General features: G+C 34.9%; 1 protein-coding gene across 10 annotated transcripts in view; it reads left to right on the forward strand.

The window, feature by feature from the left end:
- RNF111 (ring finger protein 111) overlaps positions 1–12,673 on the forward strand; it is a 94,588-nt gene extending 81,915 nt beyond the window's left edge. For 6 of the 10 annotated variants that reach the window (XM_055435603.2, XM_055435600.2, XM_055435599.2 and 3 more), the window contains 6 exons: positions 1,643–1,795; positions 3,127–3,253; positions 7,224–7,316; positions 8,549–8,644; positions 9,647–9,774; positions 11,490–12,673. In XM_055435603.2, the coding sequence (XP_055291578.1) occupies positions 1,643–1,795; positions 3,127–3,253; positions 7,224–7,316; positions 8,549–8,644; positions 9,647–9,774; positions 11,490–11,607 (715 nt within the window). In that variant the 3' untranslated portion in view covers positions 11,608–12,673. The remainder of the gene's footprint in view (positions 1–1,642; positions 1,796–3,126; positions 3,254–7,223; positions 7,317–8,548; positions 8,645–9,646; positions 9,775–11,489) is intronic. The other 4 variants (XM_055435607.2, XM_055435606.2, XM_055435604.2 and 1 more) reach the window with 3 other exon arrangements.
- Positions 12,674–13,336: the final 663 nt, after the last annotated feature.

The following is a 13,336-nucleotide window of genomic DNA, read 5'->3' on the forward strand; positions in this document are numbered from 1 at the left end:
ATATTTTACTAACCAGAATGTCTTTTTTTGTGTGTGTGTGTCTAATAAAGTTTGATTAAAGTATAAAGGAGATAGAGAAAGCTTCTGACGTAGACATCAGAAGCGGGCAGAAAGAGTACCCCCTGCTAGTCTTCAGCTGGATGTTATATAGTCACTGCTGCTGCTGCTAAGTCACTTCAGTCGTGTCCGACTCTGTGTGACCCCATAGACGGCAGCCCACCAGGCTCCCCCGTCCCTGGGATTCTCCAGGCAAGAACACTGGAGTGGGTTGCCATTTCCTTCTCCAATGTGTGAAAGTGAAAAGTGAAAGTGAAGTCGCTCAGTCGTGTCTGACTCGTAGCGACCCCAGGGACTGCAGCCTACCAGGCTCCTCCATCCATGGGATTTTCTAGGCAAGAGTACTGGAGTGGCTTGCCATTGCCTTCTCCACAGAATGTCTTATCCTAAGTTGTAGGTGCTGACAGAAATTTTATATCAGGTTATTTCATATGAAAAGACTATAAAAACAAAAAGAACTTTTTGTTTTCTTTGGAAAACTCAGGATTTGATGTTCAATTTGGGGCAGTGTACTTTGTTGGTCTTATTCTGCCTGCCTATTAAAGTTATGCAGGAAAATGGCTACACTGGTTCATCTGTATAGTGTCTGTAGCTTCTTTTACACTATAAAAACCAAGTTGAGTAGTTACAACAGAAACCATGTGGCCTATAGAGCAAGCAATATTAAGTATTTGTCCCTTACAGAATGTTTGCAGACTCTTGATTTAATCAATGATCTGGCACTTGTGTAACTTCTTTCTTTAGTTATATAATTTAAGGTTATATTTAGAATCTGTGACTGTTTCTGTCATTTTAATAAGAAAGTTGCCAATTAATATTTCTATCTTCCAGTATCTAGAAAATTACTTGTTCTGAATCATTAAGGTTAAACATGAAAAATCTGTATATGTGTTTGAAACTAGTAGAAAATAAGAATTAGACTATAAAAATGAAAATCCCTAGAACTGATTTTTCTTAAGTGCCATTCGTTTAGAACTTTGTTACCATTTGCATTTGTAAATTTGATAGACTTTAGAAAGAGAAAATACGGTAAGATGGACTGATGAATAAAGAGTGTGAATAGAAGTAATACCAGTTTCCCAGATGTGTTGACATGTATTTGCATGTGTTTGAAGAAAATGCACAGGTTAAATTTTTTTCCTTAGAAGTTTTATCCATTAAAATGGATGAATATTATTACAGCAAAAAGATGATGCAAGATAGTTCCCATTTCTTCTGTTTTATATGTTTATATAAAACAACTTCCTTGTGTCTATAGCATATGCTGGAGTATTAATTTTTAAAATTTTATTTTCATTTAGTTCCTGTTATTCTATTTAAAATATCTGCCATATAAAGATTATAAATATACTGTTTTTTCCCTTGGATGATATTTGGATTGGAGACATTGAAATAAATGAGTAGTGAGAATTTGTGGGACTATGGTTTCTTGATTTATTGTTAATCATTAAGTTATTTTATATTGCATTTTTATAATTTATTGTTACAGAGTTAATTTCAAGACTAGTCTATAGATGTTTATAATATTAATACTAGATTGTTTTTTTCTACATAAAGAAATAACCAATTATTCAATTATTTCCAGTGGTCTTTTTGTGTTCTGTGTTTCCAGGCGGGCACATGAACGCCCCCCACCCCATCCACATAGGATGCACCCAAATTATGGTCATGGGCATCATATTCATGTGCCTCAGACTATGTCCTCACATCCTCGACAGGCTCCGGAGAGATCTGCGTGGTCAGTATTGTGTTTATTTCAGAGCTGTGATCAGTTTCTTGTGGTAGAAGGGAAGGGTAATGTGGGGACTTGCCTGGTGGTCCAGTGGCTGAGACTTGACTTTCAATGCAGGGAGTCTGGGTTCAATCCCTAGTCAAGGAACTATATCTCGCATGCTGCAACTAAGAGTTCGCATTCCGCAAGTAAAGATACCACATTGCACAACAAGATTGAAGATCCTGAGTGTTGCGACTAAGACCTAGCACAGCAAATAGCTAGATATATAAATTTTTTTTTTTTTTAAGGATAATACAGAGAAACTGAATTCCAGCTTAGCTACGACTCACTGTCTCTGGGTGAGTCATAAGAGACTTGGGGAGGAAAGAGTAGCAACTTGAGTTCTAGGGCAGGGAACCCTGTCAGACTGGAGTAGAGCTTTTTTGTTGTTGTTTCTCAGAGATCTACCATCAAAGTAAAACCCCTAAATTTTTCATAACTTCTTTATCCAGCACCCCCACCTTTGTACTCACATTTGCTGTACCTCCCTTAACCCCAGCTATTGACAGGGAAATCCAGCCTGGATCATCCAGGCTTGAGTTGTTTCCTAGAGAAATGAAGGCAAATTTGCATTAATTTTCTTTCTGATTCTGTTGTCTGTAGGTAGTTATTGAGATCTTGATCCACAATGACTTTTCCGACAAAATATAAAATGAGAGTAAATAAATGAAGATTTGATATTTACCAGTTTTACTTTCTAAAATTTTGTTTACCCTTGCTTTATAAGGTATAGAAGTGTTTACTCTTCGAATTATCCTTGATGCCAACAATCCAGAGCCACTATCCAACAAACAAAAGACCTGGGAGCCACATTCATATAAACCAAAAAAGTAAACTCAATTGTATATGCTTCTCATGAAAAATCAGACTTTTAGATTGGAAGGAACCTTAGGGCCACTCATTATATGTCCTTCCTTTGTAGGGTGTGAAACTAGATACACATGCCTTGCTCCTCATGGTCACAAAGTTGAACCTTTGAATTTTGGTTTCTAAAATGAACTTGAAATTATTAGTTATATCTTTTGGGCTGCTGCTGCTAAGTCGCTTCAGTCATGTCTGACTCTGTGCAACCCCATAGATGGCAGCCCACCAGGCTCCCCCATCCCTGGGATTCTCCAGGCAAGAACACTGGAGTGGTTGCCATTTCCTTCTCCAAATCTAAATTGTCTTTTTTTCTCAGCTAAGTAAGATAAGAATCTTCAGATGACATTAAAAAATGTAAACATACTCCTGCATTTCTGTTGATAATAGACACTGTAAGGATGTCTAACATTTAAACTATTCTCCTTTGTCAGGGAACTGGGAATTGAAGCTGGAGTAACTGCAGCTACTTACACACCTGGAGCATTGCATCCTCACTTGGCCCATTACCATGCACCACCTCGGCTTCATCACTTGCAATTAGGAGCTCTACCTTTAATGGTAAAATAGGAAGGTTTCAAAATTGTGACATAGTTACCTTCAAAAACTGTTCTTTTCCTTTTCTAAATTATTTTTTGGAAATATTTTTAATGTATTAGTTGTTAATAGGTGTTTCAGTAGAGGATTAGAATTATTATTATTAGATTGAAATTGTGCTATAAGAAGGTATTAGATACAGTAAAATATGTGTTTGTATTTGCAGTGTTACATATACTCTTCTTGATGTAAAAAGTGACATTTTTTTTCCTTTTATACCAACATGACAATCTTTATCCACTTTTAGTGGGACATGTGCTTTATCATCATAAATGGTAATAGATCTGTTCTGATTCATTCATACTTTATTTTCTGATCAGTAGTAAGACTATACTAATTCTCTGTAACTGATTTGAACAGATTCAGATTTTGTTGATACCAGTTTGAGTTCTAAAGAGCAAATTCAGCAAAAACTGAGTTTGCTTTTCACGTAATACATATTGCGTAGTACAGAGAAGTGAGTAGTTTTGTAGGGGTAGAAGTATTGCAGAGAAGGTTTCCAAGACACTTTACATGCAACTTCTAAGCAAGCTTTGGAATTGAGAATGGTACTCTTAAAGTGGCTACATCATGTAAAGAGCTTTCAGATAGCATGCTGCTGCTACTGCTAAGTCACTTCAGTCATGTCTGACTCTGTGTGACCCCCTAGACGGAAGCCCACCAGGCTCCCCCGTCCCTGGGATTCTCCAGGCAAGAACACTGGAGTGGGTTGCCATTTCCTTCTCCAATGTGTGAAAGTGAAAAGTGAAAGTGAAGTCTCTCAGTCATGTCCGACCCTTAGCGACCCCACGGACTGCAGCCTACCAGGCTGCTCCATCCCTGGATTTTCTAGGCAAGAGTACTGGAGTGGCTTGCCATTGCCTTCTCCATAAGCACAGGGAAATCCACGTTGCTGTTTCTAGATCTTAGGGGTGAAGGTCACTCAGCAATGAAATACGTGCCCTGCCAAGAAACTAGAACTTAGGATCCATTAAAAGAGGAATGTCTTGATCATGTTTGTGTTGTTAGAATGATTTAATCAGATTGTACCTAAATAGACCATCTCTTTAGTTGTGTGGAAAGTAGGTTTCATGGTGGAAGCAAGGACACATTATAGTAGAAGAGATGAAAGTTGATGAATGCCTGAACAAGGGCAGTGGCAGTTGACCTAAAAATGATGGGCTCTGTTTGAGTAACATTTAAGATGATTCCCAGATATCTAGCTTTGGTTGTTAGGTGTATAGTGCTGCCATTCACTAATTTGGAGAATGTTAGATGAGGATTTAAGGAAGGGGTTAGGTGAGTTAGATTTTGGACATATTGAATCTGAGATATATGTGTGTCAGGGTGGACTGTCCAGTAGGAAGTTGAGTTTATGGTCTGGATCTCCAAAGAATAAACTGGTCTTTGAGTTAAAGATAAGTTGTGATCTGTCAGTATAAAATATTACATGTGTCACATGTCTGTCATATTACATGAATCCATGGAAGAGGATTAGGTTTCTATGAAAAATGTGCAGACTAATGAGAGATTGAAAGAACCTTGGTGAATAATAATACTGTATTTAAATGATAATACTGTATTTCAGGGCCTCCTGGGTGGCTCAGTGGTAAGAGGAACCTGGCAGGCTACAGTCCATGTAGTCACAAAAGAGTCAGATACAACTTAGCAACTAAACAACAACAACAACTGTACTTCAAACAAATAATTCCAAGAATTGGCTAGGGTAGTTGAGGAGAAACAGAGTTAGAATAATGTCAAAATAATATGGTTAGTAGTGTTTCATCACAAAAAAGTAAAATTTGAAAAATGTTGAATGCATTAGAGTGGTTTTTGGCAGCTTTTGTCAAAGTGATTTCAGTAATGGTGAGGGATGGAGGTTGGGGTGCCTCTTAGATCACAGTAAAGTAGGGAAAGTTAAAATATGTGGAGATTGAATATAAATTACCTGCCTTATAAACTTGGCTGTGAAGGGAAAATGGGAAATAGCGTTGGCATTTGGTCCAGGATTGATTCTTCCTTGGTGGCTCAAATGGTAAAGAATCTGCTTGCAATGCAGGAGACCTAGGTTCTATCCCTGGGTAGGTACAAACCCCTGGAGAAAGGAATGGCTACCCACTCCAGTATTTTTGCCTGAGGAGTTCCATGAATAGAGGAGCCTGGTGGGCTCTAGTCCATGGGGTGACAAAGAGTCGGACACGACTAAGTGACTAACACTCTCTCACTATTAGGTTTAGAGAGAGAACCTGGGTTTGGAGAAACTTGAAGGTAATTTTAGGTTTAAGACAAAACAGTGGTAACATTAGGGAGGACTTGTTTGAAGATATACAGGAAAAGGGTGGGTAGCAGTTAAGGATGGTCCAGATTGGGGAAATAAGAGAAAAGGGGAGCAAATGATAGTGCTTACCTTTGGGTAAGAGAAAGAGGAAGCTTATCCCTAAAAGTTAGAGAAAGGAGGTTAGGGAGGGTTACAGGAGAAGCGCAGGTTTTAAGTAATTTGGAAGGCAGGAGTTTCTTTCTGATTTTTTCATTTCTCTTGGAGATGTGTAGGAAGATAGGTTGTCTGCTTAGAGCTGGATACTATTGATCTTGATTATAAGGAAAGTTGCATATACTTAAATAATAGGCTATTTTAAAGGGTAAAAATTTATTGCTTATTTTAAATTATTTTCCATGTGTGAACTGTCTTTTAAAGCCAAATAATTCTGGAGATTTGTTTATAAAAATGCAAGAATGGTCCTGGAAATCCCTTTCCTAACACTACGGTCCGCTCTTGTTATTCATGGTAGTTAATGTACTATAGAGTTACTGTGAATGCTGACAAAATAGATATTGAACCATTATTCCCAGGGTAAATACAGCCCTAGGTTATTGCAAGCCTCCAGTCCCAACAACCAATGCATAACCTTGTTTTATTGTATTTTTCTGTTTAGAGATACCTTATCTGATATATACTGTTGATTCATTGACATTGAGCACATGGCCAAGTTCATGACACCATAACTCATGCCTGAATGAAGCTTATATACACATATTTTCTCCATAAGGCACATCACAGCCTTCTTGCACTTAGGAACCCTAGCTAACAATTAAGCATTGTGTTTGGGGATGAGTTTAAAAAACAAAATGACCTATAAAAAGTATAAAAATGTGAAAAACATTGCACTTAATACATTGCAAAAAAGACACTTGTTTACAGTGTAAGAACTGAAACAAGTGGACAGGGTCTTGTTCTTCCTTAGCTGGAGCATGTATTGGGTAACTCAGATTTTTTTGCTCCTCTGTGCAGGTCTGTGAATGACTTGTGAGAGCACAACTATTGATTTTGGAGTTACAAACAAATTCTGTCAAGTAGATGAGCTCACAAATAAGATTGTGAAGATTGACCTTAGCTAACAAAAAATTAGAAACTGTTAAAACTTTCACTAATAAAACCAAACCAAAAGAGCAGCCAAAGGTACCTTTGGCTATTTGGGAGTTAGAGAAAAGGAAATAAAACTTTTATCCTGAAATTAAGTTCTGTTAGAAAATTTTATGCATTTCTATTTCTTAATACTGTATAATAAAGCTCTCTGAAATTGACCAGATCTTATGAAAATTTTAGTTGGTATATGTTTAGGCTACTAAGAGCATCATTCTTAGGTTTGAGTATTCTCTACTTAGGATTCTTTGTGCAAAATAAATCAAGTAGAAGAGAATGTGTTATCTCATGGAACTGCTGTTTCTGTCTTTTTCCTTCTGATGATAATTTAAAAGTTATTATAAACGAGATCATTTTTGAAGAGGAACTTGTTAACAGAATGCCTTTTTTGGAGTTATGTATACTTCCTGAAGTTTATTTTTTTGAGAAGTTAGAGGGAGAAAATTGAGTTATTTAAAACTGAATTATTCGATGGTAGCAGTAAAACTTGAGCCTGTTCTTAATTCATTTAGCTTACCTGGTCTCTTAAAATAGGTTCCTGACATGGCAGGCTATCCTCACATTCGTTACATTTCATCAGGCTTGGATGGAACATCTTTCAGAGGTCCTTTCAGGGGCAATTTTGAGGTATGTAATAGCATTAATGAAGATATTTGCCACAGTGTCTATAATGCAAAAAGAGAGTATGTGTAATATTAATAGTTACAGGTATAGGATTGCTGCAGTGACTGGGGATCAAAAGGCGGTAACGCATCTATATTGCTTCTAGGGATTGTTATAGAAAGATTTATTAGTAGTATAAATCTTAGCATCAGAAATTACCCAAATATTGAAGACGAGTAATTGAAAATATCTAATAATAGAAGAATGTAGAAATTTATTAAATAAATATAAATATCACATAAAGAACCATACCATTAAATGTGCGAGAAAAACCTTAATTTTTTCTTTAAATAAATGCAGTACGTGGAACTGTGCTCAGTGTTTGTGGCAGCCTGGATGGGAGGGGAGTTTGAGGGAGAATGGATACATGTATGTGTATGTGCTGAGTCCCTTTGCTGTTCACTAGAAGCTGTCATAACACTGTTAATTGGCTCTACCCCAATACAAAATAAGAAGTTAAAAATTTTTTTAAATGCACTGGACTTATATGCTTTACTGAACCCATGTGATGCTTGTAATACATTAGAATTTAGTGATAACATTTTTCTATAAATTTACTCTTTGCCATATATCTGGGAAATAAAGTACTATCAGTTTCTTGACTAGTACATTGTTTTTGATAGTTCTGATATTCTCCTGGGTGGATGAATATAATTTATTTAACCATTCTTCTAGAAAAACATTTAGGTTTTTAAAATATTTTTCTACTGTAATCAATGCCTAATGCTTTTTGACTAAGCTTAGTTTTTAGAGAAGCACTTCTATAGAAAAAGAAACCTAAGTAATTCAGTTTTTTGCTAAATATCCTTGAATTTTCTGGAAGAACAGATCATTTAAATATGATTAAAGTTTGTTTCTTCATGTCAGTTTGGAAGTTGGAGTCAAGAATTATTGTTTGACTTGTTTCCCTATTTTGCTGTAATGACTTCATCTTCTAGATGCATACATGCTTACTGACTCATATAGGATCATGTGGTAATACGTTGCTCTAGTCTACAAAGATACTTTGCCATACCATTTCAGTTAGCTGAGAAATAATTACGTACAGCCATTTGCCTTACCATGTATGGATTTTTGAATACTCTATTTACATTGCATGTTTTTAAATATGGTACATTATTGCTTTTATAGTACTGACTGTGCTGTTCAAGGAATAATAATACTGGCTTTTAATACTAGTTATTCTTCTTCTTCAGGAACTTATTCATTTAGAAGAAAGATTAGGAAATGTCAATCGTGGAGCATCCCAGGGGACAATTGAAAGATGTACATATCCACATAAATACAAAAAGGTAAGCATTTATTCTATGAAACATCTACATTATTGTTGAAATGCATAATATTTAATATCAGGGACTTTTTTCAAGTTTGTGGAGTCTTATCAGCTACATTTTTTTTATTATTAAAACAATATATGCATATGGTTAAAAAATCTAAAACTATAAATTGAAGTCTGTTACTCTAATGATCCTAGTTTTCCTTCCCAGAAGAAAAAGCATGCTTAAAGATTTCTTAGGTAATCTTCCAGGTATTTTTAATAATGTACATATATATATTTTTTTTCTTCCACTTTTAAAAATAACTCAAAGGGGATAATATGCATACAGTTTTTGTCCATTTTCTTTTTATTCTATATCAGAACCTACAGATGACCAGTATTATTAATAGCTTATACAGAATTCCATCCTATAGTGGTACCATAATTTAGCTAGTCAGTTATTTGGGTGGGAACTTAATTGACCTACATTTCTTATATTCTACCCTTATATTCCTTATGTAGTGTTACAGCTAGAAGATGTGGAGTAGGCATGTTAAATAAATTTCTTTCAACAAACAGTGTTCTATACTATAGAGACTAATGAAGTGTGAAAATGACTGTTCGTTGTATTTTTCACCCTTTTCCTAAGAGTATTAATGGGGTATTACCATTAAATGTAAGCCCTCTCAACTGTTTAAGCTAAATACTATAACTGGCATTCATTTTTTAACATTATCTGAAACATTTATTAATGAAACGAAGCCTCATGATGGGACAGAATAGTATATATGATCCTGATTGTGGGTTAGAAATGATAGATTTCAGACTAATGAATTTCTGTTACTTTTAATTTTGATTCTGATTATTTAAGGGTCTTACGAGAACAGTTCGTTGATAATAGTAACTTAATTCATCCTTTAATTCATGGCAATTTTATCTGGGAAATATGTTGTGGGTGAATGTATGGTTTTGTTTTGTTTTTCAAATAAACACAAACTTTACTCAGTTGTTCAATAATGTCATCTCTACTAACAAGGTAACAACTGATTGGTTCTCACAGAGGAAACTGCACTGCAAACAAGATGGGGAAGAAGGGACTGAGGAAGACACAGAGGAAAAATGTACTATCTGTTTGTCTATTTTAGAGGAAGGTGAAGATGTGAGGTAACTAAACACTAATTATCTAAAATTCATTGTCAAAACTGTACAAGAGATTTTATTTGAGGGAATTCTCTTGTCTCCCAGTAGTTAGGACTCTGCACGTTGAGCTGCTCCGGGTGCTGATTCAGTCCTCAATCGGGGAACTAATCTCCCACAGACCTGCAACTCAGCCAAAATAAGACGAATTTTATTACAACGCAGACCAGAAACCAAATAAAGATTACTCCTAGCGTACCCTGTTACCAGTCTCTGATATGTAGAATTGCCTTCTAATAGTGAATAAAACAGTGAAAAGATTAAGTTTCTGTATTAATATCAAAGAGAAATGTGCTACCTGTTTTAGGGCCACACCAAGACTTGGCCAGGGAGATTTTGTGGTCTATTGTCTTATCTGAATCTTGTAGGATGGAGAACTTGAGAGGTGAGAGACTTCGGAGGCCGAAACACATATATTAATGTTTCTCTAAAGCTTAAAGAGAGGGATCCAGATTAGCTCCATGCAGTTTGTTTTACATCATCTTTTGTAAAGTGATCTTGTCCTAAAATTTCCTCTCAATTTGTAGACTGTTTTCTTCTTGCAACTATGTGATTATTATGCTAATCAAATATTTTAGACTTTTCTTTTTATAATCTGTTAAGTAACTGTTTTGTTCCTATTCTGTTTTTTCTAATGTAACATAATCCCATATAAGCAAGTTCTATAACATATATAAAACTGTATCGTATTTCTTCAGTTGACTAAGAGGAAAAAAGTTAAACTTTTATTGTCTACTATATCACATAGAAGGTTGTTTGAACACTGTATTTCCAATGAAGATTTATAAATATAGATAATTGTTTTTTACAGTGTTGACAATACTGTGCAGAGAGTAATTAGAGCACCTCTTTTTAGCTATTTTTACAAAATATGAAATCTGAAATGTATGACAACTCAACAGTGGTGGAAGTTGAAATTGACATTTAAGTCTTTATTCTACCACTTAAGACCTTTATTCTACCGTTAGGTTTGACGTTAGCATGTTAATGCATGGAAGCTTTATTTATCTATTTCTAATTGATAGTGTAGTGTACTAAAGCAAACATATCTGTTTAATCAGCTTTTAAAAGAGTAGCATAGTACGATATAACATTGAAACAATCTCATGAAACAATATTATTAACCTTTAATCAATCATGTAGTTTAATGTGTTAAAGAGATCCTCTCGACAGAAAATGATATTGCATATTAAGACATTCCTTAATTAGTATGATATGGCTGCTGTATGTTTACAGAATTCTTTTGATAGAGAATTAAGTGAGAATTTTTTTGAAAGTGTTCATAAATAGTGATTTGATATTAAAAATTTATTTACAATATTATGTTGTGGGGAACATATTGCTAACTCCAATGCATTGGCAGCTCATGTATAGAAACAAAGCTGGAATAATTGCAACTGTAGTTGTTCTTAAAATTCTTGAGAGTTTATATAATTTGATTCTTTAGCTGTGACAGGTAATTATCTTGGTCATTAATACATTACATTGCCCGAAGTATTAATTTAATGTAGGTGTATAATCTTGAGTAGGGAGGGTTTTTTTGGTTTGTTTTTTTTTAATAGAAGAGAAAATGTTTAGTAACTTCAGAACATTACTGAAGTATTGCATGTATCATTTGTTTAAATGCCACTGCACTTGTCATAAAATTAACTTTTGCTTTTTGTTTTGTTTGCTTATAATAGACGCCTTCCCTGTATGCACCTTTTCCACCAAGTGTGTGTTGACCAGTGGTTGATCACCAATAAGAAGTGCCCCATTTGCAGAGTGGACATTGAGGCCCAGCTGCCAAGTGAAAGTTGACACCATGTTTCAGAACTCTTACCCTCCCTCTCATTCCCACCCTCCTGGTACTGCAGTCAACCAAAGATGGCATGACTTACCTGCGCAGATTCGGAAGCCTTGAACTTAAGAGTGCTGGCTCTGCTACATGGTACAACTAATGCTAGACCTACAGTTTATGTATACAGTTGATTTTGATGTATTTATAAAAGCTTTTTTTTTTTCTAGATTTGACATTTTACCTGTATCATTTTACTGTATTTTTGCATGGTTCCTTGTATTGCATTTCTTTGCACATATTATGGGCTTGTGACCCTAAACTTGCAGGCAAGATTAGCTGCTTTAGTAAGTAGAATTTGTGGTCTTTTTGTTTTTTACATAGTACCAGGTCTTGAGAATTATGAATTTTTTATCCATTACTAACGTTTAATTTAATCAATCATGTACTTTAGTTTAATGTATAAAGATCCTCTAGAAAATGATAATATTGTGTATTAAGACATTCCTTAATTAGGACAAAATGGCTGCTGTATATTTACAATATGGAGTTCTGAGTTCAATACCATCCTTGATACCGGGAACAGAATACAAACCATTTTCAATCAGATGCAGGTGGTACTCACATCACCAGAGTGATCAATAGAATTCTTCTTGGTATATCTTTTTCCTTTTAGCACAATGCAGATAGAGTTGAATATTAATACCATACATTTAGACTGCTGTTCCTATTGTATTTATCTTTTTCCTACATCATTTAGAACTTTATTTCCCAGATTCAATTTTGCTGCTGTGAAACAGCTCTGATGAACACTAAATATTAATTTTAATTAGCTGGATTGTATATACTTGCAGATTTAACAAAATTTTAGGGAAATTGAAGAAGACATGTAGAATTTCATTCAGTCTTCTGCTAAGCACGCATAGTAAAGATATCTGCTTACATTGATTTTTGTAAACACGTTTAGTCAGGATTTAGAATTGCAGTCATCAGCAGGTGTCTATGCATTCATAGAACTTCTAAAGGTCCTAGAATCACTTTTAAAGGGATTTTTATTAGTTTAAAGATAAATAAAGTCAGCTGAATCTACATGTCTCTTGTTTTATTTCTTTTTAAGCTTGAAAACAGTAAATCTGCAGATACTGTGAGGCACAAATTATACTGTCAACCTACTGTTGCTCTGGTTTTAGACTCCCACTTCATACATTACCAAGAGTCGATCACTGATTTAAAATTTTTAATTTCTATAGTTAAGATTTACTGCATAATATAGAATATTAAGTTAATGTACTAACATTTCTCTTTTGGAGAAAGTTTTAATCCACTTCAGGATGCATATTATCAAGATACTTTCATATACAGGATAGCCTAATTTTATTTGTCTAAATATGCTTAATATGCCCCAGATTGCAAATGCATCAGTCAGTAACATCACTGTCTGTATGTGGAAGACATGTTCCCATGGATCATATGTGAAGATGTCGATAAGCTTGCATTAAGCCACCTGCTTTGTAAGTGGATTGATTAATAAATAACTTATATTTCTATTGTCTTTGTGTTTCATAATTCATTTTTATAAAACTGCCTACATTGAACATTATGGGATTCAAGAACAGCAGTCTCACTCAGGTTGACATTTGCCTGATTTTGTTTGTATTCATTCAGTTATGGCTACTTGCCTTTTTTTTGTATTAGTAAATGTTACACTGAGTAATTGTTAATATCAACATGCTTCAGCATAGTATGAGTTAG

Source organism: Moschus berezovskii, chromosome 9 (genome assembly GCF_049115385.1).
Source record: "Moschus berezovskii isolate FMDL1 chromosome 9, NW_MosBer_1.0, whole genome shotgun sequence".
Classification (NCBI taxonomy): domain Eukaryota; kingdom Metazoa; phylum Chordata; class Mammalia; order Artiodactyla; family Moschidae; genus Moschus; species Moschus berezovskii.